Raw genomic sequence first — 23,566 nt, forward strand, 5'->3', positions numbered from 1 at the left:
ATATAAAAGAAAAAGATGAGCACTTCCATAAAGATGCTTAAGCAAACGTTCAGCACAAAGCTACTTTAACACAACATTTACAAAAGATGTAGCAGTGACAGTTTCCTGATCATTGTGCTCTTCGGCATCATCAAACGTAATCAGGTCCACAAGATCATCAGAGGGTTTCAGAGAAAGCTGCGGCTGTGATTGACTCGTGGTTACGGGATCAGGCGAAGAGACCGTCTTGTCTAAAACAGCTACACTGCTGGGCTGACACATGAAGAAAAGAGGAGATACCATGGAACATACTAATCTACTTATTGCGGAATACATGAGGGAAAGGTGAGAAACGATCATCATAACTAGTCTGCTTAGTAGAGAAGAAAGTGTTGATCCAGCAACTAGGCTTCTAGTGTAGGAGAAGAAGGTCCGAACTTGTTCCCCCAATTTGATTAGGAGAAGCTTCCATGTCGCGATGAACGAGTGGTGGCTCACTTCTTCCTGTCTATAACGATTTGGTTAAGAGAATCACAAATATAAAGTTGGTACAATTAATGTGTAACTTACATGACGAATGATGTAAGGGCGAGAAGCGAATCCAATGGCTACACCGAGAAAGCATGAAAGGGCAATTCCTATTGACCAAAGAGAGTATGTCCCCAAATCTGAAAAAATCAAAAGAAGAACCGTTGAAGTTTCTATAAGAAGAGAGTACTAAACATTACTGTAAAACAAAAAGCATACTAGAATGAGAGCTTTGGAGGCAATCCTCCTCTTTTAGATTAATCTGGCGGATCATTTCGTTTCCATGATCAGAAACAAGCAAACAACATCTTTGAGGAACAAAAGATATATCGAAATCACTAGAGAAAGTTGCGTTCTGTGCTGGTCCGTCTCTATGTCCAAACTCATTTGAGATTCCACCAGCAATGGTGGTTACATAACCTACAAAGTCCATTCAACAACAAAAGAATAAATATATTGTTCAACCAAACAAGCATTGAAGCAAAGGGGCACAGTACTACTAATTGATTTAAACACCTGAAGAGCTGATCTTGCGTATAACTTTATTGTTCTTATCAGCAACATAGACATTCCCTTTAGCATCCACAGCGAAACCACGCGGCTTGCTGAACCGGCTATTACCAGCTTTACCATCTAAATAACCGATACTACCATCCCCAGCAAACCGGTTTATCACACTATCTGCACACACACACACACATCTGAAAATCTTCACTTAAAATAGTAAAAGTTCAAGACTTTCACACACACAACCAAAAGCCCACAAGCCCTAATACACAAACACGATTCATAGATTTGATATAAAAAAAGGTTGGCTTTTTACCAACGGACATAGGAAAAGAAGTAGTGTAGAACGTGCTTCCAGACGAATCAAGGACGATCATATTAGAAGATCCCGGTAGAGCATGAACCGTGTGTGGATTAAGACCAGATTTGTGACCGTCGACCACTGTAGTAACCTCGTACCCGTCTTCCAAAACATGCTTACCCTCGACTGAATGTAAACAAAAATCAAAACCATGAGAAAAACCCTTAGAAAAGCAGTTATATCAATTGAACACTTACCTAAACTGAAAACAAAGAACGAGAAGAGGAACAGGGAGGAAAACGACCAAGCCATGTCGGAATCGATGAGGGGTTTGAGAAAGCGACTGTGTGTGTCTCTCTTACTTAATGTTGCTGCTTAGCATCTTTAAAGTTCATTCCTTTATTGAAAGTGTCTCGCACTTCTTCTTCATGTAATTGGGCGATTTGTAGGGCCCTGAGATAAATTAATCTGCTGTGTATAAGTGTAGGGAAGAGAATTTGGGAACAACACAACTATTATTCAAACGGCCCAATAGCGGTTATTATTTAAACGGCCCAATAACGGCCCGGTTTGTTTTATGACGGTTTCCGAAACGTTGTCGTTTCGATGTAAAGTAAAGTCATGTTATACAAAAAAAAAGAAACGAGCATTGTCGTTCATCGAGATCCAAATCTCAGTTTCGTTTTGATCTCTCGTCTTTGATCAGATTAGTCGGAGCTCCGGTAACGGATCCGGGACAAATTCGGGCGGAGAAATACTGCTAACTTGATTTGAAGATTCTTCTTCCCAAAGTTGCCGGCGGGCGAAGAAGGTCCAGCTCTTCCACACCCAATCATGAATTCAATTTTTTCCGGTACTCGTCTAAGGTAATTAGATCCTCTTTCCCTTCTGGTTTATTATTGATCAACGATACATTTCATATATAACATATAATACAAGTGAGAGGAGGATTTGAAGAAATCGAGCTCGTTCATTTGATGATTTGATTTGATTTGATTTTGGAGAGTCAGATCAGTTTGTAAAAATTTTACGTAATTGTATTTGTATGATTCTGAAGTTTAAGGGTACATTTGATTTCAGGGACATGATCAGATCCATAAGAGCGTGCAAAACAGCTGCGGAGGAGCGTGGCGTTGTGAGGAAAGAGTGTGCTGATATCAGAGCGTCCATCAATGAGAACGACCCTCACGATAGGCACCGGAACCTCGCCAAGCTCATGTTCATACACATGCTGGGCTACCCGACGCATTTTGGGCAGATGGAGTGTTTGAAGCTTATTGCGTCTCCTGGGTTCCCGGAGAAGAGGATTGGTTATCTCGGGCTCATGTTGCTTCTTGATGAGAGACAGGAAGTGTTGATGCTCGTCACCAATTCATTAAAACAGTATCCTTTTAATATAGAGTCTTGCTCAGTGTTAGTGTATTGGGTTGCATTGCTGTGATGAGAATTCAGTAGGGGGTAAATATAGTGATAGATCTGTTCCAGTTTTTAGCCTTAACTCACGTGCAGAGATCTTAACCACACGAACCAGTATGTTGTAGGGCTTGCCCTCTGTGCTTTAGGGAATATTTGTTCTGCAGAAATGGCTCGTGATCTTGCGCCTGAAGTAGAAAGATTGATCCAGTTTCGTGACCCTAATATCCGTAAGAAGGTGAAGTGCTTTTCTAGTTAATTAATATATATGTTTTGATGGACTTTGAGCGCTGTTTGTTCTGTTCCTTCATTTCTTTGACCATTTGTGTTGTATTATATGTAGGCGGCACTTTGCTCCACTAGAATAGTGAGGAAAGTTCCAGATCTTGCAGAGAACTTTGTAAATGCTGCTTCTTCCTTGCTTAAAGAAAAGCATCATGGGGTTCTTATTACAGGAGTTCAACTTTGTTATGAACTATGCACGATCAATGATGAGGCCCTAGAATACTTCAGAAAGGTAGCTTCATAATTTCTTTAGATCACTCAATTTATGCATACATGAGCATTGTCGTACTGTAGATTAATATTCTTCGCAGTGATAGAATATGAAAATATTCTCCTATATTCTTTGTATATATTCTCCTATCACGCAGAACATCCGTACCTGTGCACAATCTGTTACTTGTATGATACGTCTGTGTACTATATTTCTCCTGCACTAAATTTCCTCTCTCTTGTTTTTCTGTTGTATGTACAGAAATGCACGGAGGGGCTGATAAAAACTTTGAGGGATATTACTAATAGTGCATATCAGCCTGAGTATGATGTTGCAGGGATCACAGATCCTTTTCTTCACATACGGTTACTTAAGCTCCTACGTGTTTTAGGCCATGGTGACGCTGATGCTAGTGATTTGATGACTGATATACTTGCCCAGGTTAGTCATAATTTAACAAGTGATTCTGGATATCGTTCACCATTTTCACAGTTGCGATGTAGTTCCCGTAGGAACCATAAAACTTATCATTTTTTTCTTTCTTTTCAGTTACAGTAAATATATATTTTGGAGAGATGTTGTAGGAAGAAAAGATGTGCTGGGACTGATTCTATAGCATAAGTGGGAAATAAGTTTCTTTAGTTGATAGGGGTGGTCGGACATCATTCTCTGTGGTAGATACGAGACTTGTTAGTACTAAGATTACCTTTACGTTTAGCCGGATTGAATTTTACCTCTTTTGGTGCCGCCTCTGTCACATGCTTTGTTAAAATATTTTCAGTTCAGTCAGGGATCTACTGTGGTTTACATAATCTTACAGGTTCCTTGATCCTTGCTGTTACTCTGAGAGGTTTTTATTTTAGTTGGTTTCATGCTATTGTAGGTGGCCACAAAAACTGAATCAAACAAAAACGCAGGAAACGCCGTACTCTATGAGTGTGTTGAAACAATCATGGCCATTGAAGATACCAGTAGTTTGCGTGTGCTTGCTATCAATATCTTGGGAAGATTCTTATCTAACCGTGACAACAATATCAGGTTGGACTCTACCTCAATTTGTTATATGTAACTAGCTTCTTCTTTTTTCTGTCTCTCATCTTGTCTGGTTAACTCTATGAAGCACATTGCTCTCTCGTTATCGGACAGCGCTTCTTTCTTAATATTCGTTTTATTTTATGTTTTCTCGCTCTTGTTTTCTCAGACATGTTGTATTCCCCTTATATCATGTTCTCGTTCTCTCAGATATGTTGCATTAAACATGCTGATGAAAGCAATCGCGTTTGATGATCAAGCAGTGCAAAGGCACAGAGTTACAATCTTAGAATGTGTTAAGGTATTGTTTTTAGTACTACCAGAAAAAAAAATTTAACAACTATTGTAATATTTTTCTTAGAGAAAGAATACATATTAACTCGGTGTCTGCTTCCATGAACAATTTAGGACCCAGATGCTTCCATCAGGAAAAGAGCTCTTGACCTCGTGTCTCTTTTGATAAATGAGAACAATGTCAAACAACTGACAAAGGAGCTGATTGATTATTTGGAAATTAGCGATGAAGATTTTAAGGAGGATCTTAGTGCGAAAATTTGTTCTATCGTTGAAAAGTAAGTATTCTGTTTGAGCAAGTGAAGAAGCACTTGCTTTTACCCCTTTTTGTGTTCAAGAAATGTGAGTGTCTAGTTAATTGGCGTTTATGTTGATTTGTTAAGAATTTCGATAATGCAGGTTTTCTCCAGAGAAAATCTGGTACATTGATCAGATGCTTAAGGTTCTTTCGGAGGTATGGATTGAAATGCGAGACATCTGCCTAAGCTCGTTTTAATTGTTTTCTTTTGTATCGGTCTTAACCTTACTCCTATTCCATGTTAGTAGGCTGGGAAGTTTGTGAAAGATGATGTGTGGCATGCACTGATTGTTGTCATAAGCAATGCATCAGAGCTTCATGGATATACAGTCAGAGCATTATACAAAGCAGTCTTGACATATTCAGAACAGGTATGTCTTATTTTTCTAATGTGAGATTGATTTCATTCTTCAATGAGTGTAATCCTTTCTAATAGGGTTTCTTTGAGATTTCAAACAGGAGACCCTTGTCCGAGTGGCGATTTGGTGCATTGGGGAATATGGTGATTTGCTGGTTAACAATGTGGGTATGCTTGGTATTGAAGATCCAATAACGGTGAGCATTACCGTACCAATATTAATTTATTATTTCTCCATATGTGATATTGCCACTTGCGATTTCTTGTTGAATGACTGGTTGACTGCCTTGGGCAGGTAACGGAAAGTGATGCAGTGGACGTAATCGAGGAAGCCATTACTCGCCATAACTCAGATATGACTACAAAAGCGATGGCATTGGTTGCTCTGCTGAAGCTGTCATCCCGCTTTCCTTCTATCTCAGAGTATGTTCTAGTATATATGAATCTCAGTATTCTTATCCCAACTCGTTCATCTAATATCTGTACTAGGTATATAAATAGTGAATTTTTGCTGTCTACTAGAAACTGTAGTTCGTGTCCTCAGCTCTCTTTTGCTAACCAAACAGTTCTCTAAAATTCAATGCCAGGAGGATTAAAGATATAATTGTGAAGCAGAAAGGGAGCCTTCTCCTTGAAATGCAGCAGAGAGCTATTGAATTCAATTCTATTGTTGACAGGCATAAAAATATCAGGTGGTTAAATAAATTCCTTCTTTGAATCCATCTTCTAGTGTAGTTTTAATTTTCTATCCCCTCAAAGCTCATAAAGCGAGGTCTCTATGCAATAAAGGTCTTCTCTGGTTGAGAGAATGCCGGTGCTAGATGAAGCTACCTTCAATGTGAGGAGGGCTGGCTCTTTGCCTGCGTCAGTTTCAACAATGGCCAAACCTTCAGTTAGTATTCCAAATGGTGTTGCTGCAGCTCCACTAGTGGATTTGCTGGATCTGGGTTCTGACGATATCATGGCTGCACCTAGTTCATCTGGTGCAGATTTCCTTCAGGATCTTCTTGGTGTTGACTTAGGATCATCGCCGGCACAATCTGGTTAGTTTTTTTGGCGTCTCTACAACATATTTTTTGTCATTTTATGGTGTACTCAGCTATGATATTGTCTGGAATGAGCAATCTTTCCCTCTATGGCATTGCAATGTTACAGGTGCAGCCCCGGGTCCAAAAGCCGGCGCAGATCTGTTGATGGATATTTTATCAATTGGAACACCTTCTCCGGCGCAAAACAACACATCATCAATTGATTTGTTATCGACAGCTGCCATTAACAATAGTCCTTCTACTGCCCTAGACACACTCTCTTCACCAGCTCCACCTCACGTAGCAACGACTGCTTCTGCTGGTGGTATGTTTGATTTGTTAGATGGTCTTTCCCCAAGCCCATCGAAGGAAGGTAAGAAAAATTCTATATAATCACTGAAAACAAAATCTGTAGCATCATCGAAACTCTTTTTACGAAGATGAATAACTTGCTGTCCTCCTTGATTGCAGCAACCAATGGTCCTGCATATCCACCTATTGTTGCATACGAGAGCAGCACCTTGAAGATTGAGTTCACCTTCTCAAAGCCATCAGAGAACCCACAAACAACAAATGTGCAAGCCACTTTTATAAATCTATCTCCTAATAATTTCACAGATTTTATCTTCCAGGCTGCTGTTCCAAAGGTCATTTCAGTTTACTTTTTTCCCCTTATTATCCCGTTTTCAAATTTTTCTTTAACCTTGTTTTCGTTCTGGGAAATCTCCAGTTCCTCCAGCTGCACTTGGATCCAGCAAGCAGTAACACACTCCCGGCAAGCGGTAACATTATGCAGAATCTGAAAGTCACTAACAGCCAGCACGGAAAGGTACACTTCCTCTGTTATGCTTAAATTTATGTCTTCAACATTCAGTTTAGCACTTGGTGATCCATAAACTCATATATGATCAATTGTTGATCCTCTGGATTCAGTTACTTATCACTAAATTGATTTAATGTTTGTATGGCAGAAATCTCTTGTGATGCGCATGAGGATTGGGTACAAAGTAAATGGAAAAGATGTACTGGAGGAAGGACAGATCAACAACTTCCCTCGTGGCTTGTGAGGCTGATTGTATTTTCAGCATAAGGAACTTTTGAGTATTTATTATCATATCATCCGTATTCCAAAAAAAAAAAAGATATGTATCGCCCACTGACGCAACAAAATCAGCTTTTACCTTCCTATTTTTGTCATCCGTTTCCTGAAACTTTGGCTTTTGTTTGGGATTTGAGATTCTCCAGGTTTCTTTTTGAACAAAATTCTATCTGTTTAGAGTCGGAAAGTGATGGAGGAAGCACACAAGTTTGTCTCTCTCCTCTTGTATAAAACTTTTTAAAGAGATTTGAGATTTGACTGCCCACATGACGTGATGTATTTCTACTTACAGTTACAGCTTCGTCTTTGCACAAAAAAGTTTTGTATTTTATTTGCGAATTTACTGGCCAATGCAATTATGTCACTTGCTTGGTAATGATTTTGAAGACAAACTGTGACTTGAGAGAAGTTCACGAGTGTTCTTTCTTGAATGCTCTTTTGGAGCATAATAACAAATTATGTAGGGGTCATCATATTATTTATCCCTACCAGTAATGATTCCATCCCATTTTTGGATACTCTTTACAAGCCACAAACACCACCCCACCCCACCAACGATACAAAATTTGACTTCTCTTCTTTTTTTTCAATTTCATTTCATATATGATCTGCCATAAAAATACAGCTAACAAAATCATCAAAGTTTGGACATTAAACACAAAATACAGCTAACAAAATCATCAAAGTTTGGACATTAAACACAAAATACAGCTAACAAAATCATCAAAGTTTGTGCAAATCTTTGAGGTTCCATCTTGGAATCTTTACAAACCGGAATTAGGTTTCCTAGGAATTTAACTGAAACATAACTGAATTAGAACTTGGGGACTAAAAGAACCATCACATATAACTTAATCAAAGAACAAAGCTTATTCTCCTCAACAAACACAAAAGAACACCACTACAGTATATAGTGTTAACAAAATGAATTTCAAAGAAACAAAAAAAACTCAAAATCAATGATTTAATTAAATCAACAGCAGAAAACTAGCTAACCCCTTTGATCTGTACCTAACCCCATTCATTCCCTTCTCATGGACCCTGAAATCTCCTTCCATTCAATGACAACCCCGCAGCAACTGTACTACTACCAGAACAAGGATAAGAGGAAGAAGATGCAGAAGAAGAAGAACCCACCAGATTGGTCTCTGCTTGGTTCCCAAACTTCGATCTTTTATTAGACCATTGCCAAATCTTGGACACAGAAAAGCTCTCGCCTTTACTCCTCATGTTTATCTTCTTCCCTTCGACATTACTCTCTCCATCTTTCACACTCTTCAAACCTTCGTTATTACTATTAGGACACAAAGCCACCACCAGATCTGACTCAGCCACTACGTACTGATAAGACCCCATCGAGAAACATCTCCTGTCATCAAGACTACTACTGTTCACACTCACACACCCACTCGTCTCTCCTCCTCCTCCTCCTTCACCTTCATTAATAGTATTATTACTGCTCCTAAACTTCCCAAGCCTCACCGAGAACACTCTCTTCCCAATATTATCACTCTCCGCCGCCGCCTTCTCCCCCGGAGGCGAAACCCTATCTCCATCTTCCCCGGCGAAAAACCCGAAATTGAAATCCAAGTTCTCGAACTGGTGCCCTAGAGGGTAAAGGGTCCCTCTGCAGAGCGGGCACGTCGAGTTCGAGAGGAGCCACGTGTCGATGCAGTCGATGTGGAAAGCGTGGCTGCAGATCGGAAGCAGCCGGAGCTTGTCGTCCTCGGAGAATTCGCAGAGGCAGACCGCGCAGTCGAAGGGCTCTTTGGAGCCCTTGATCTCTCTGTAGAGGAAGACGGGGAGGGCGTCGATGAGGGCTTGGTCTAGACCCGAGTCGTGGAGATGGAACAGCTGCTGGAGCTGTCTCTGGTTGTAAGTGTTGTCGGAGGAGTCGGAGAGTTCTTCTGGGTTTCGGTCGGAACCGGGTCCCGGCGAGGAGGAAAGTCGAGACCTTTTCTTGTTTAGGTAGTGTTTGACGGTCAAATGTAGGACGGTGCAGATGAAGAAGAGGAAGGAGAGGAGGACGATGACGAAGAGGAGGATTGGGTTTATTCGATTGGATGAGTGATGATTCGCGGTGGTGAGTGGAAGAGGAGGAGGAGCAGGTGAGATTTGATGAATCGTTTCAGACATTTTTTTGTTTTCTGGTTATGTTATGTGATGATGAAGAACAGAGACACCATTAAGGTTCACTCTCGGATTTAATCATTAACCCCCTCAATTTATGATTGTTTTTTCCATGGAGCTCAATAAAATTTTTAAAATCGAATTGACGGTCAAAATGTAGGAGGAATGATTGCTAAACAGATTTTGGCACAACTAGAGAGAGCGCCCCCTACGATCATTAGCTTAAAACATGCAAGGAAAAGTTATTAGTAGTTGTGTTAGTTAAGGCTTAATTAAATGATTAATCACTTGTAAATTGATCATTGAGTTATTTAAGAAGAGGTCTTTTATTAGGTCACCTAACTTTTTTTTGTTTTATTTTTATAATAAAAACTTTAACTGGAAAATTACAAATCTTGGTGTGGAGGCCAATGCTTTGATTCAGGGATCTTGTGCTACCTAGCAGTTTCGAAGAACGTAGAAAAAGGCTAATGAATTAAGTTATGGCTTCCTTTTTCTTTTTTGGTAATAAGACCTCAATAGCTAAAAGCCAATTATCACATTTAATTATCTAATAATAAGGGAATAATCCGCAATAATCGTTTTCATTTACTGTATTTCTGAAAGTGCTGCATATTTTTTATGTCAAGTTGATTTATTTGTATTCGTATAAATAAACTGAAGCAACGCAAAAAAAAAAAAAGCAACTAGTATAAAATATTTGTTTATACAAAACGAGTAGAAAATATTATTTTGAAGTTTAGAGGAACCATTATCCACATGGTCATGTCCACAAATGGTTTAAAACAAAATTCGAGTTTGTGAACATCGGAATTTGGAATTGGTAAAATAAAGAAAAGCCTGTCATCACCACTTTTTAGAAAAGCTTTATCGCAAAATGTATGGGATATAAGGGCCCAATTATGATAGTGTTTGGTACAAAAGGCCCAACTAATAAGCTTCACGCCTTCACCTAAATCATGAAAGATCATATGAATTACAAAGTGACAAATTTTCAACGCAAGTAATTTGTGATGAACACACAAATATAAAAGAAGATTTTACATTTAGAAGAACAACAACGAAAAATATGAGGAATAAGAAAACTAACAAACGAACCAAAAATAGTTAGTTTCGAGAGTGTGGTGAGTACATATCGGAGAGGGCTTTGAGAAATCTAATCCTCAACTCCAAATGCATAATATAATCAGCAGTCTTTGATAAAAGCAGATCCGGTTGGCTCAGTCTTCGCCCGTCAGGTATCAGTACACGGAGCCTTCTCATTCTCATCTGGATTGACCCGACTCTAGAACGTAAACCTCTACCAGTTTTCATTTTCTTCGTCTGCTTCCTCTCTTTTCTGTACAATTTTGACTCTTCCATTGCCTTTTATTTTTGCTAATGAAAACAGAGTTGTTATGATATGCAATGGGTATGGGCGTGTAGGTGGTCCTATATAAATAGTCCCAAATTCTTATTAATTTTTTTATTTTGTATTTAATGTTTGTTCTCTTTTCTATTTTCTTGTTTTTGAATCAAAAGTCTTTTCTTGTGCGTGTCAAAATGATTGTTTTACACCCACACTCTCGATCTGTTTGTCTTTTTGAGCAAACATAAGCTGCTATAAAGTAGTAATAAAAATATGAGAGTAAAAAATTCTGTTTGTTAGTTTATTTTTCGAATTATGTGATTTCATGTTAGCTTAACTAATGTGTATCTTTGTTCATGGACAAACTAAACACATTTGCCTGGAACGAGCCAGTCTGGCAGTCCATAACAAGCTAGTAGTGTCATGGCAAACGAGTGGGGAGTTTAGAATTGGACTTGAATATATGGTTTATATGAGAGACACGGATGTGTGTTACACAAGGACGAGACCAGTAAGGCAAGAACCGCTGGGCTTCTTAATTATGACGTGGCTGACGTTCCCAGGTGGATCCCATGAAGGCTTAGGCTTCGTTGGGTTTACGACCCTGTTCCAATCTGTCTGATCATTGCCAACGTTCTTTTCCACTGAATCTGCATGGTTCTCTTTTTTCCTTTAATAAATAAATTTCGTGAGTAGTATCAATCCAGAACCACATGATATGTTTTATTCCATAAATCTCGAAACATCTGATTCTAGACATTTAAAAAATGTAACTAAATGATATGATCATAGTTGTGGCTGAAGCACAAATAAATTAGTTTCACTACATACATCGCTATCGATCCCAATCACTAACATATAGGATTTCTTTACAGGATCGAATCTGGCGGTTTTATGTGCAACTCTTAAGACTATAGTTTGCAATATGGTTTTGATAACTATTTGCAATATAAATACTTTTTGTAACAAATATTTTGTAAACTTCAACTTGTATAGTTACAAAAAAAGAACTTCAACTTGTATATGTACTTCAAAAAACTTGTATATGTGCTTACAAATTAGTTTGAATATATTATTCCATCATATCTCATAATTTTCGCACTTTATTTCCTATTTTTATCATAAACAAACGTGCAACTATCAATTGATTATGTTCAGGGAGTATTTTTAATGTAAAAAATGCTTCGAATTTGATTTTTTTTTTGCATGCTTCATATGGATGAATAGAGCTATTTTCTTGATATACAAGACACGCATCTCCTAGAACAATTATGAGTAATTATCAGTGGAACATTTTGTATGTGGTTAAAGCACGAGATAAGATAAATTATATGAATATATATGGTAGTATCTCAGTCATGATTTTTTGTGCAGAGAGTTGGTTATTTGTTAAGTCATATCATCGAAAATAATTTTCAGAAAAGAAAAAATAACATCGAAAAGGAAAAGGCATGCAAGTTCAACCCCATAACTTGCATGTGTTTCGCCAACTCATCCACCGTGACTCTTCAATGTCCAAAGAGACATTACATTAGAGTTGCTGCGTTGGTTGTTCTCGTCTAATAATCACTATGCTGTTTTAACATTTCGAGATTGAACGGGTCTTGTGGTCAAGTAGCAGTGGACGGGTCTGGGACGCTAACACGTTTTAGGATCGATCCTCCTGATATACGAAATTAAATCACATTGTTCTGTTCATCTAAAGCGGATATGGGTCCATGCTTTAGGACCCATTTGAATGCCCAAGAAAAATGGTCCATTCGCGGGCTTGCGATTCCCTTGGATTTAACCAGATTAAAAAAAAATCTATACTATTAAAAGTACAGTTTTGAGGCTCCAGGGAGCGTCCACATCAGCGAAAAAAATTCTCTACAACGATGCCACGTGGCAAAAAATATAAAAAGTAAATATACGATAAAAAGTAAATATATAATATAACATATATAATAACATCTATCATAGTATTACCATTTGATATAAAAGAAAGAAAATTAGAATAAGTAAATAAATAGGAAAAAATAGAAAAATTACATTAAAAATATCTTTAAAATATACAGTAAAATAAATATAGTAAAAGAAAATTCAAAGACTATATACGTGAACAGTTTCGAGGCTCCAGGAAGCGTCCACATCAGCGAAAAAAATTCTCTACAACGATGCCACGTGGCAAAAAATATAAAAAGTAAATATACGATAAAAAGTAAATATATAATATAACATATATAATAACATCTATCATAGTATTACCATTTGATATAAAAAAAAAAGAAAATTAGAATAAGTAAATAAATAGAAAAAATAGAAAAATTACATTAAAAATATCTTAAAAATATACAGTAAAATAAATATAGTAAAAGAAAATTCAGAGACTATATATGTGATGTATCGATTTCTAGCAAATTTTAAAACCTTCTTATAATCAAAAATTTAACAAAACCTAGAACCACCGCTTCAACCTATGGTGAGTACTAAACTCCATTTTTTTATGAAGAAATAGTTTATGGGTTTGGACATGGTTTCACGATGAGAAGGCAACATTACTAAAACAAAATTCTATATGTGATGTATCGATGTCTAGCAAATTTTAAAACCTTCTTATAATCAAAAATTTAACAAAACCTAGAACCACCGCTTCAACCTATGGTGAGTACTAAACTCCAATTTTTTATGAAGAAATAGTTTATGGGTTTGGACATGGTTTCACGATGAGAAGGCAACATTACTAAAACAAAATTCTTTTTTTATTCAGTTTTAAATTTCTGATTCATCTATTCGAGGTATGCCATCTGAGTATAACATTAATATTTCAGTCAACTTTGGTCCAAGGTCTATTGGGGATCAAGACTCAACACTTTCAAACTCCTACTGAGGAAGAGAGAATCTACTACTAATACAAACGTGGATTTGCAAGATATGTTTAGCTACTCATGCTTTTCTCAAGCTCTACCTTTTAAGCTGAAATTTAGAGGTTAGTTGTGTCTTCCATTTACACATGTTTCTGCAGACGTTTTTGGTGTTGTTTGTGGCATAAAGATCACCTTTAACAATGAAACTCAAGGAATACAACGTGTTATGATTACAATCTGAGTTGACAAATAGGTTAGCTTAACGCTTATGTTATACATTATAGTGTTTTCGTTTTTTTTTTTGTTCTTAGTTAGTGTCCTTGAGTACGTACAACCGTATATTTATTACTGCCATGCATATAATACACCATCATCATATCATTTTCCTTAATTTCCTCATATCAGATTGTAGGTAAAAAAATTTTGAATACAACTTCGAGAAACACTTCTCTTTCGACAATGAAATAAATTACATGACATTATTACATGACATTATTATTAAAAAATAAATAAATATACAATACAAGTAAAATTAAATAATAAGTAAATATACAATATAAGAAATAGAAATATTACATTAAAGATCTATTATAATATTATCGTTTGATATAAAACAAAAAAAAAATTAGAATAAGTAAATATACAATATAGGAAAAAATTATACATTAAATAAATATAAAACTAAGTAATTAAAAACTAAATTAAACATCTAACTAAAAATATACATTAAAATAAATAATAATAAAAATATACAATATAAGAAGTATAAATATTATATTATACATTTATCGTAATATTAGAATAACTAATTATACAAAATAAAATAATAATAATAAGAAGTAAATGTGCAATATACATTTATCGTAATATTAGAATAAGTAAATATATATAATAAGAAAAAGATAAATATAAAATATAAGAAATAGAAATATTACATTAAACATCTAATATAAGAACAGTTTCGAGGCTCCAGGAAGCGTCCACATCAGCGAAAAAAATTCTCTACAACGATGCCACGTGGCAAAAAATATAAAAAGTAAATATACGATAAAAAGTAAATATATAATATAACATATATAATAACATCTATCATAGTATTACCATTTGATATAAAAAAAAGAAAATTAGAATAAGTAAATAAATAGAAAAAATAGAAAAATTACATTAAAAATATCTTAAAAATATACAGTAAAATAAATATAGTAAAAGAAAATTCAGAGACTATATATGTGATGTATCGATTTCTAGCAAATTTTAAAACCTTCTTATAATCAAAAATTTAACAAAACCTAGAACCACCGCTTCAACCTATGGTGAGTACTAAACTCCAATTTTTTATGAAGAAATAGTTTATGGGTTTGGACATGGTTTCACGATGAGAAGGCAACATTACTAAAACAAAATTCTATATGTGATGTATCGATGTCTAGCAAATTTTAAAACCTTCTTATAATCAAAAATTTAACAAAACCTAGAACCACCGCTTCAACCTATGGTGAGTACTAAACTCCAATTTTTTATGAAGAAATAGTTTATGGGTTTGGACATGGTTTCACGATGAGAAGGCAACATTACTAAAACAAAATTCTTTTTTTATTCAGTTTTAAATTTCTGATTCATCTATTCGAGGTATGCCATCTGAGTATAACATTAATATTTCAGTCAACTTTGGTCCAAGGTCTATTGGGGATCAAGACTCAACACTTTCAAACTCCTACTGAGGAAGAGAGAATCTACTACTAATACAAACGTGGATTTGCAAGATATGTTTAGCTACTCATGCTTTTCTCAAGCTCTACCTTTTAAGCTGAAATTTAGAGGTTAGTTGTGTCTTCCATTTACACATGTTTCTGCAGACGTTTTTGGTGTTGTTTGTGGCATAAAGATCACCTTTAACAATGAAACTCAAGGAATACAACGTGTTATGATTACAATCTGAGTTGACAAATAGGTTAGCTTAACGCTTATGTTATACATTATAGTGTTTTCGTTTTTTTTTGTTCTTAGTTAGTGTCCTTGAGTACGTACAACCGTATATTTATTACTGCCATGCATATAATACACCATCATCATATCATTTTCCTTAATTTCCTCATATCAGATTGTAGGTAAAAAAATTTTGAATACAACTTCGAGAAACACTTCTCTTTCGACAATGAAATAAATTACATGACATTATTACATGACATTATTATTAAAAAATAAATAAATATACAATACAAGTAAAATTAAATAATAAGTAAATATACAATATAAGAAATAGAAATATTACATTAAAGATCTATTATAATATTATCGTTTGATATAAAAACAAAAAAAAAATTAGAATAAGTAAATATACAATATAGGAAAAAATTATACATTAAATAAATATAAAACTAAGTAATTAAAAACTAAATTAAACATCTAACTAAAAATATACATTAAAATAAATAATAATAAAAATATACAATATAAGAAGTATAAATATTATATTATACATTTATCGTAATATTAGAATAACTAATTATACAAAATAAAATAATAATAATAAGAAGTAAATGTGCAATATACATTTATCGTAATATTAGAATAAGTAAATATATATAATAAGAAAAAGATAAATATAAAATATAAGAAATAGAAATATTACATTAAACATCTAATATAATATTATCATTTGATATATAAAAGAAAAAATTAAAATAAGTAAATATACAATATAAGAAAAATAAAAATAAGTAATATACAATATAATGAATAGAAAAGCTAAATTAAACATTTATCTCAAAATATATTAGTAATCCCTACTACTAAAGAAAACTTTTGAGGTTCTATAGGGTGTCCACATCATCGGAAAAAAAATCTCCGAGATGCCACATGACATTAAGAAAATAAATAAATAAATTTATAATAAAAGAAAAGAAAATATAACATTAAACATCTATCGTAATATTATCAGTTAATATAAAAGCAAAAAAATTAGAATAAGTAAATATACAATATAAAAAATAAAAATAAGTAAATATGCAATTAAAATGAAAAAACTAAATTAAACATCTATATAAAAAATAAAGTAAAATAAACAATAAAATATACAATATGAGAAATAAAAATATTATATTAAACATCTATTGTAATATTAGAATCTATTGTATTATTAGAATAAGTAAAAAAAAACTAAACAGTAAAACATCTATAATATAAGAAATAAAAAATTGCATTAAACATCTAACGTAATATTATGATTTGATATAAAAGCAAAAGAAACTAAAATAAGTAAATATAAATTAAATATCTATCTGAAAATATATAGTAAAATAAATAATAATTAAATATATAAAATAAGAAATAAAAATGTTTAAACATCTATTATAATATAAGAATAAAAACAAATAATAAATAAATATACAATACAATAAATAGAAAACTACATTAAACATCTATATGAAAAAATGTATAGTAAAACAAATACTAAGTAAATATACAATATAAAAATAGAAATATTACAATAAACATCTATCGTGATATTACCATTTGATATAAAATCAAAAAATTAGAATAAATAAACATACAATATAACAAAAAAATAAATAATAAGTAAATATACAATATAAGAAAATGGAAAAATTACATTAAACATCTATCTGAAAATTTATAGTTTTACATTTTATTATTTTCAAAAATTACTCCTTGTGCTATTGTTTTCTATTTCTATTAAAAATAAATATTAATTATATGTACAATAATTTTAACGTAAAAATATGAAAACTCTTTATTATGCAAACCATAAATACAAAGCATTCATGTATTCATACAAACATTCAAAAATACAACATGAAAAAGAATAGATATATAGTTAACATTTGAAAATCAAAATGCATAAAATATAAATAGAAGAAATCATCAAATAGTGTCCACGTCTTAATACAAATCCCAATTCGGTAAAAGCCATATGGCATTACATTATAAAATAATAATAGGTAAATATGCAATAGAAGAAACAAAAATATTACATTAAATATCTATTATAATACATTCAATACAAAAGCAAAAAAAATAATAATTAAATATAAAATATAAGAAAAAAGAAATACTACATTAAACATCTCTAAAAAATGTACAGGTTTACATTTTTAAGTAACTATACAATATAAAATATAAAAATACTAAATTAAATTAATCTGAAAAAGTATAGTTTTACATTTTTATTATTTTCAAATATTTTAGATGAAAAACTGCTTATCTCGCTCTCAAACACATAATTATAAATGTTTTTGCAATGAAACAAGACTCATGCTGACTCATATGACAAAACGAGCTATCGAAGGTGAAATAGTCACATATCACATGTTGGTGAAAGAATATCACTCCCAAAAATCATTTTATCTCCAATAGTCTTAGACCACTAATTCATACTTAATAGAAGATAATTTTTAATAAGAGTATGCAATACAATGATCATAAACAAAAGAAAGATAAAAATGCAAAAAAATACCATTATTTAATCCTAGAATTATAGCGTTTGCAAGTGCAATGGAAATATAGAACAAAGACTGCATTTTGGATTAAAATATATGTTTTCCAAACCAGTAAGACGAAGAGATTGGCTAGAAAAAATATATAAGAATATTACCATGCGCATGATTGTTTTCAGTCCTTTCAACTTATCACAAAAATGAATATGAATAATTCTTCCCTAAGAACAAAAAGCAAAGAAAACATATCGAGTTACAACTTTTTGGAATAATGGTAAGAAGTAATGAACAATAATTAAGGAATCAAGTCAAGTCCTAAAATCGCTATCCCAACGTAAGTAACGGTAAGACACAACTAAATCTATCATAAACAACTGCAACACAAGGAGCCGGTAACACAATCAAATCTATCATAAACAAACACATCCGTCATAAGCACACCACAATTATTAGTTAGATGTGTCTTATTTGTCAAAAATAGTCGATGTGACATATCGTTAGCAGCTAAATTAGAATAAGCTTTGAAAATATATATTTTATAATTTGTAACTTGATCTGTAAAATGATTAGATTCTCTTTATATAAGTATAATTTGTAAAATAAATAGACAAATTTGACTTGAAAAAAATTATTTATTTTTTAGATAGAAATGAAAATATTTTAAATATATTTAAACTATTTGTAAATTATTGTCCCGCCCGTAGGGCGGGTTTAATCCTAGTTTTACAAAAAAAAAGAACATTTCGAGATTCACGTGGTTTTAAAAAACCCACGAAACGTAAATTCCACGTTATCGTTTCCATCTGAATAGGCCTGTGAGATCCAAAAAATAGTCATAATGGGCCAGCTAAAGTTTTCAATTGTAGTCCATAGGCCTAAGTCCATTTATTCCAAGTCAAAATAATGGTCCGGTCCACGTTACAGGAAAAAAAAATTGTTTTGGAGTTTAAGAATGGACTTATTCGTTAAATAACCAAAAAAATAAGCAAAGTTCGGTTCGAAACCAGTCGATTTCTTTTTTTTGAAACATGTAACTTAACCTTAAAACTTAATTTAAAAATTCAGTTCGGGTTCCTTGAATTTGATTCAGATATAATACAACGTAAACCAGATACTTGAACCCGTTTCAAATTTAGGTTTGGTTCTAACTCAGATTTTAGACTGACCGAGATGGAAAAGGGAAAATATAAAAGACTAAGACCAAGAAGAGATAACAAATGATGCGGTCTCTGATTCCCAAATCCTCATTTGTTCATTATGAGTGAGTGATTACAATCCTCAAACGTAGTTCATAAACCCCAACATGGCGAACGTAGACCACAAATATTTTAGGTTCCAGTTCATTTAGAAAAAATACTATATATTAAAAATTCCATCAATCTCCTTTAAGTAATTGATAAGACTGTCGATGATCCACACTGGATCTTCAACGTCATGGCGGATCTTCTCGAACTCGACGGCCCACAACACGCGGCTACCATCGGCCTTGGGAGTTACCGTGATGGTTGCTTTGAACTTCTTGTAGCTATCTGAGACAAGATTTCCACTCATACTCAGCGTCACCGTTCTTTTCTCCCAACCCACATACTCAGTGATCTTCTCTTTCGCTAAGGTGAAAGAACATCAAATAATTATTAAGGGTTTTGATCGAGAAGATCAAGAAATAAGAATGAAACGTGAAAGAGTTAAAAAAGATTTACATATGATGTCAAAAGTGTTGTTTATGTCGTCGGTGAAAGATGTAAATAACTTGTCCGCCGGAGACTTGGTGTCAAACTCGCCGGAAGAATCTCCATGTAGCTCCATTCTATATTTGTTTTCTTTTACTAATTTATTTCAATGAAGTGATATTACACTCCTTTTGACGATGATCTTTATATATAGAGATGAAATTTGCATAAGCTAACGTTTTTTACTTAACCCCACACATCTCTGATGGTCACTTGTCTCGACCGTGGAACCGACGGGTCTGAAGATGTAAGACTATGTGAAATGAGCGGTGGTTCCCGTTGGAATAGCCTGCCCTTTAAGCAGAAGACACGTGTTTCCCTTGTGGGAGTAGCAGCCATGGCTCCACAGGGTTCACAAGAAAAAACACACTAAAAGACAGAGTCACGTGCTCCTGAAGAGAGGTGCACGTGTTGGTCACCGTAACTGTCTACAACGATTTTTTTTTTGTCAACTTTTTTTTTGTCAACTAACTGTCCACAACGATTGGCCGGCGATTTCTATCACATTCCTCACATGATCTCACCGAAAGTTCAGAGGCATAGTCCTTGATTGACCACAGAGATGAAAAGAAGAAAATCAACAAATATTTGTGAGTTGTCTATTAGGGATAAGAGCACCCGCAACAGGGGCTGTAGAGAAATCCTTAGCTCTTAAACCTAGGGATTTACAATATAATAACAATATAAACACTCACTTACCTAAAGATTAATCCTTAGATAAGGATTTTAAGGATCAAATCCTTATATACGTGGCGGCTTGGCATTGGGTGGAGAGAATTCTCAGATGAATTTCGTTATGCTTCACGCCATTGACGGAGACCTGATCGATGCCGACTATGAAAGCTTCACCATCCAAGGTCCTGGTTTCTCTTGGCCCCTTCACCAACAACCTCTTGCCGTTTCTTCCAATTCCAGGTTTCTTCTTCTTTCTAATTGAATTCAAGGGTTACGATCTGTTTGATTGAATTTGACAGGAATCAATATAGTCATGTTTGTGGGTGACTGGTTGAACAACTTCTTCTTGTTACTAATTGCATGCGAATGTTCAATTTTGATCAAAGTCTTCAGGAGAGTTCTTGTGTTTGTTTTATCTCAAAGTCAAATTGGGTGCCTGACATGTCTTTTTGATTCGGAAATCGATTGATCTCTATCACTTTGTTAGGTTGGGAATTAGATTCTTTTTGTGGATAGTGCCTTTCTATCTGAGTTGCTAGTTTGACCTTATCATGTCAATGTTTTTTCTTAAAATAAAGTGAGCGTATTTGTAAGTTCTTGAGCTTCCGCTCTGAGACGATTTATGGTATGTCCCTTGAATTTTTTTGCATTGTATTAATAACTGTTTGGTTCTTGTTGGTTTCAGCGCAGGAGTTGATGGTTCAGCTGGAAATTCAGAAGCCAGCAAGGAACATGGCTCCAAAAAGAGGTAAGCCTTTTTCTTCTAAACTCCATATGTCGCACCTTTATTCAAAAGACTGACTGAACCATGTAACTCTAACAACTTCTGCAATTTTATTGGCTCTCTTGAAATAGTTTTTGGTTGATAAGGTATCAGAAAAAAAAACTAATCTTGATCGTTACTTTTCTCAGGGCAAGATGTGAATCATCCTCTGCCACTAGCTCAAAAGCATGTAGAGAGAAGCAGTGCCGAGACAGGCTGAATGTCAAGTAATCTTTTGAGTTTTGTGTACATCTTATAGATAAGGTTATGATGCTCTGTTCTGGATTTTGCATACTCTTTCTAGGTTCTGTAGATGATCCTTAAAGTCCAGATTTTTACCGGAGATTTGTTTTGTTCGGTTGATCATCTACGGAAACAGTAGGCTTTTATTCAGTCCGATTAGTTAATTTTCAGTTGATAAGGTGATGATGCTTACTGGGAATCGTTGGTTTTATATGATTATCTTCCATACATCTCCTATGAGTTCTATCTCTTTCTATGATCATCTTCCATACACATTTGATTATATTGTTCTTTTTTTTTATTCCTAAGGATTCAAAATTAGAGAACACCATTGGACATTCTATCTTGATTAGAATCTTTAACTATTCTAAATAAAAAAAAATTAGTTTAATAATCCTAAGGATTCCAATGGTGGTAACACCATTGGAGATGCTCTAAGAGCATCTCCATTGGTGAACCCCTCTTGGGGTTCATCTTTTCAATTTTTAATTATTAAATTTTTTTACTTTTCTTTTGAATTTTCTTTCTTAAAATAAAAAATAAAAAAAAATAGACCAATCGTGGGCAGCCACGACACGTGGGGCCCACGCTACAGTGATGAACCTCAGGAGAAAAGGGTTCACCGGGAAGAACTTTGCAAGAAGAGGTTCACAAAATTTACTTATTTTAATATTTTTTTTTTGGGGAAATGTGTGAACCTCCCTTAAGAATTCTCAATGGAGATGCTCTAAGAACATCAGTTTCGAGTTCGACTACATAATATTAATATATTTTATTTTTATTACTAATGTTAAAACAAGGAAAATATAACCAATGAACAAAGAACAACTTGCAAGAAAATATTGCACAAGTTTTTTTGAGAGAAAATATTTCAAAAGTTGGCGAATTCGAGAATTGTTTCTCGTTTCGTCTCTCTTGTCATTAACATTTTGATATTAAGTTTGGACAAATCAGAACATAAGATAATAGAAAAAGCATATGGCAATTTTAATAAGAAAACAAAGCAAAGGAGTAACGTGTGGTTTAGGAATCTGGACTGACGGTATCCCCTAGGCATCTAGAAACCATTTAGAAAGCGAATGGATATATACAGTGCTCTCAGATATATGCATCTCTGTTGCCTTTTTTATATTTATGAATGCAAAATCTGATGTGTAAACAAAACCTTCAGGTGCAGTTTGGTGTCTGTAATGGCTGAAGTGGACCGAATTCTTAGACCACAAGGAACATTTATAGTAAGAGATGACATGGAAAGATAGGAGAAATTGAGAAGATGGTGGAATCATTGAAATGGAATGTAAGAATGACACATTCCAAATATGGAGGAGTGATCTCTGTCCAGAAGTCACTGTGGCGTCCTACAGAGGTCTGAGACCATTACATCGGCGATAGCAAGTGAAGAATTGGTTAAATTATTTAATACTCCCTCCGTTTCATAATAGTTGATGTTTTAGAAGGATAATTTTGTTTCAAATTAGATGAAGTTTTGAGATTTTAAGGTTACTTTAACTTTATTGGAAACTGTTTAACTAATTAGGTTTTACACTTTTTTTTATTATTGGTTAATTGATTCTAAAATTATATCTTTAAAATATTTTTTATTAAAGAAATATAGTTTTCTTAATTTTTGTGCACTAGAGTAAAACATCAAGTATTATGAAACGGAGGGAGTATAATTTTATGAGTAATGTTTCTTTTATGATCATGTTGATTGTTTACATTGTATTAGGCCAATATGTGTATCTTTTTATGCATTGACGAAAATTGTATACAAGACGTTATCCCAATAGTGTAAGTTTTTATAAGTTTTTGATTCAGTCCTAAACATCCGTGGAATATTTATACTACTTCAGCAAACTTATATATACTTGCCTATTTGAACTATAGGTATATGATGAATCCATGTTACATCACGAAAGAACTCTCAATAGAAAAATACAACTAGAGCAAAATGAATTATTAAATTAAAAAATTGTAACAAATTTAAAATATAACTTATTAGATTCAATAACAAAATATTTAAAAAAATTACTATAAGAAC

The 23,566-nt window shown here is 33.8% G+C and overlaps 6 protein-coding genes across 9 annotated transcripts; 2 read left to right on the forward strand and 4 right to left on the reverse strand.

Moving 5' to 3' along the window:
- Positions 1-3: 3 nt before the first annotated feature.
- On the reverse strand, positions 4-1,734 carry LOC108807671 (uncharacterized). Of its 2 annotated transcripts, none has more exons than XM_018579933.2 (6): positions 1,573-1,734; positions 1,331-1,501; positions 1,024-1,188; positions 727-927; positions 550-647; positions 4-483 (listed from the first exon to the last, which is right to left on the reverse strand). In XM_018579933.2, the coding sequence occupies exons 1-6, from the start codon at positions 1,625-1,627 to the stop codon at positions 61-63; spliced, it is 1,113 nt and encodes a 370-aa protein (XP_018435435.2). In that variant the 5' UTR covers positions 1,628-1,734; the 3' UTR covers positions 4-60. The 2 variants fall into 2 exon arrangements, with proteins under 2 accessions (XP_018435435.2, XP_018435440.1); XM_018579938.2 differs by having other exon boundaries at positions 4-487.
- Positions 1,735-1,953: 219 nt separating this feature from the next.
- Positions 1,954-7,598, forward strand: LOC108809095 (AP-1 complex subunit gamma-1). The gene is made up of 18 exons (XM_018581226.2): positions 1,954-2,181; positions 2,396-2,698; positions 2,825-2,966; positions 3,072-3,245; positions 3,486-3,665; positions 4,108-4,262; positions 4,467-4,557; positions 4,665-4,828; positions 4,950-5,004; positions 5,097-5,219; positions 5,308-5,403; positions 5,502-5,629; positions 5,794-5,898; positions 5,996-6,249; positions 6,362-6,607; positions 6,706-6,881; positions 6,965-7,063; positions 7,206-7,598. Exons 1-18 carry the CDS (start codon positions 2,150-2,152, stop codon positions 7,299-7,301), a joined length of 2,619 nt encoding a protein of 872 aa, XP_018436728.1. The 5' UTR covers positions 1,954-2,149; the 3' UTR covers positions 7,302-7,598.
- A 561-nt stretch (positions 7,599-8,159) lies between these two features.
- LOC108838654 (RING-H2 finger protein ATL47) lies at positions 8,160-9,697 on the reverse strand. The gene has a single exon (XM_018611572.2). It carries the CDS (start codon positions 9,467-9,469, stop codon positions 8,366-8,368), a length of 1,104 nt encoding a protein of 367 aa, XP_018467074.2. The 5' UTR covers positions 9,470-9,697; the 3' UTR covers positions 8,160-8,365.
- A 453-nt stretch (positions 9,698-10,150) lies between these two features.
- Positions 10,151-10,831, reverse strand: LOC108845062 (uncharacterized; the record flags this gene model as incomplete). Its single annotated transcript, XM_056989585.1, has 1 exon — positions 10,151-10,831. A coding segment is annotated over one exon (261 nt), but the record flags the coding sequence as incomplete, so codon positions are not given.
- An 8,492-nt stretch (positions 10,832-19,323) lies between these two features.
- Positions 19,324-20,073, reverse strand: LOC108857646 (uncharacterized protein At1g24000-like). Its single transcript, XM_018631654.2, has 2 exons — positions 19,815-20,073; positions 19,324-19,721 (listed from the first exon to the last, which is right to left on the reverse strand). Exons 1-2 carry the CDS (start codon positions 19,918-19,920, stop codon positions 19,471-19,473), a joined length of 357 nt encoding a protein of 118 aa, XP_018487156.1. The 5' UTR covers positions 19,921-20,073; the 3' UTR covers positions 19,324-19,470.
- Positions 20,074-20,467: 394 nt separating this feature from the next.
- On the forward strand, positions 20,468-23,002 carry LOC108859640 (transcription factor ILR3-like). Of its 3 annotated transcripts, XM_056992559.1 has the most exons (4): positions 20,468-20,759; positions 21,205-21,267; positions 21,432-21,546; positions 22,697-23,002. In XM_056992559.1, the coding sequence occupies exons 1-3, from the start codon at positions 20,629-20,631 to the stop codon at positions 21,511-21,513; spliced, it is 276 nt and encodes a 91-aa protein (XP_056848539.1). In that variant the 5' UTR covers positions 20,468-20,628; the 3' UTR covers positions 21,514-21,546; positions 22,697-23,002. The 3 variants fall into 3 exon arrangements, with proteins under 3 accessions (XP_056848539.1, XP_018489055.1, XP_018489063.1); XM_018633553.2 differs by lacking the exon at positions 21,432-21,546; XM_018633561.2 differs by lacking the exon at positions 22,697-23,002 and having other exon boundaries at positions 21,432-21,798.
- Positions 23,003-23,566: the final 564 nt, after the last annotated feature.

Source organism: Raphanus sativus, chromosome 1 (genome assembly GCF_000801105.2).
Source record: "Raphanus sativus cultivar WK10039 chromosome 1, ASM80110v3, whole genome shotgun sequence".
Taxonomy (NCBI): domain Eukaryota; kingdom Viridiplantae; phylum Streptophyta; class Magnoliopsida; order Brassicales; family Brassicaceae; genus Raphanus; species Raphanus sativus.

Excerpts from the sequence above, each read along its gene's own strand:
- LOC108807671 (XM_018579933.2), bottom strand. The coding sequence starts at position 1,627 with ATGGCTTGGTCGTTTTCCTCCCTGTTCCTCTTCTCGTTCTTTGTTTTC. Across the intron at positions 1,502-1,572 it reads GTTCTTTGTTTTCAGTTTAG|TCGAGGGTAAGCATGTTTTG; the intron begins GTAAGTGTTCAA and ends GTTTACATTCAG. Across the intron at positions 1,189-1,330 it reads TTCTTTTCCTATGTCCGTTG|ATAGTGTGATAAACCGGTTT; the intron begins GTAAAAAGCCAA and ends GTGTGTGTGCAG.
- LOC108809095 (XM_018581226.2), top strand. The coding sequence starts at position 2,150 with ATGAATTCAATTTTTTCCGGTACTCGTCTAAG. Across the intron at positions 3,246-3,485 it reads CCCTAGAATACTTCAGAAAG|AAATGCACGGAGGGGCTGAT; the intron begins GTAGCTTCATAA and ends TTGTATGTACAG. Across the intron at positions 5,005-5,096 it reads TGCTTAAGGTTCTTTCGGAG|GCTGGGAAGTTTGTGAAAGA; the intron begins GTATGGATTGAA and ends CCATGTTAGTAG.
- LOC108838654 (XM_018611572.2), bottom strand. The coding sequence starts at position 9,469 with ATGTCTGAAACGATTCATCAAATCTCACCTGCTCCTCCTCCTCTTCCA.
- LOC108857646 (XM_018631654.2), bottom strand. The coding sequence starts at position 19,920 with ATGGAGCTACATGGAGATTCTTCCGGCGAGTTTGACACCAAGTCTCCG. Across the intron at positions 19,722-19,814 it reads CAACACTTTTGACATCATAT|CGAAAGAGAAGATCACTGAG; the intron begins GTAAATCTTTTT and ends CTTTCACCTTAG.
- LOC108859640 (XM_018633553.2), top strand. The coding sequence starts at position 20,629 with ATGAATTTCGTTATGCTTCACGCCATTGACGGAGACCTGATCGATGCC. Across the intron at positions 20,760-21,204 it reads GCCGTTTCTTCCAATTCCAG|CGCAGGAGTTGATGGTTCAG; the intron begins GTTTCTTCTTCT and ends TGTTGGTTTCAG. Across the intron at positions 21,268-22,696 it reads GAACATGGCTCCAAAAAGAG|GTGCAGTTTGGTGTCTGTAA; the intron begins GTAAGCCTTTTT and ends CAAAACCTTCAG.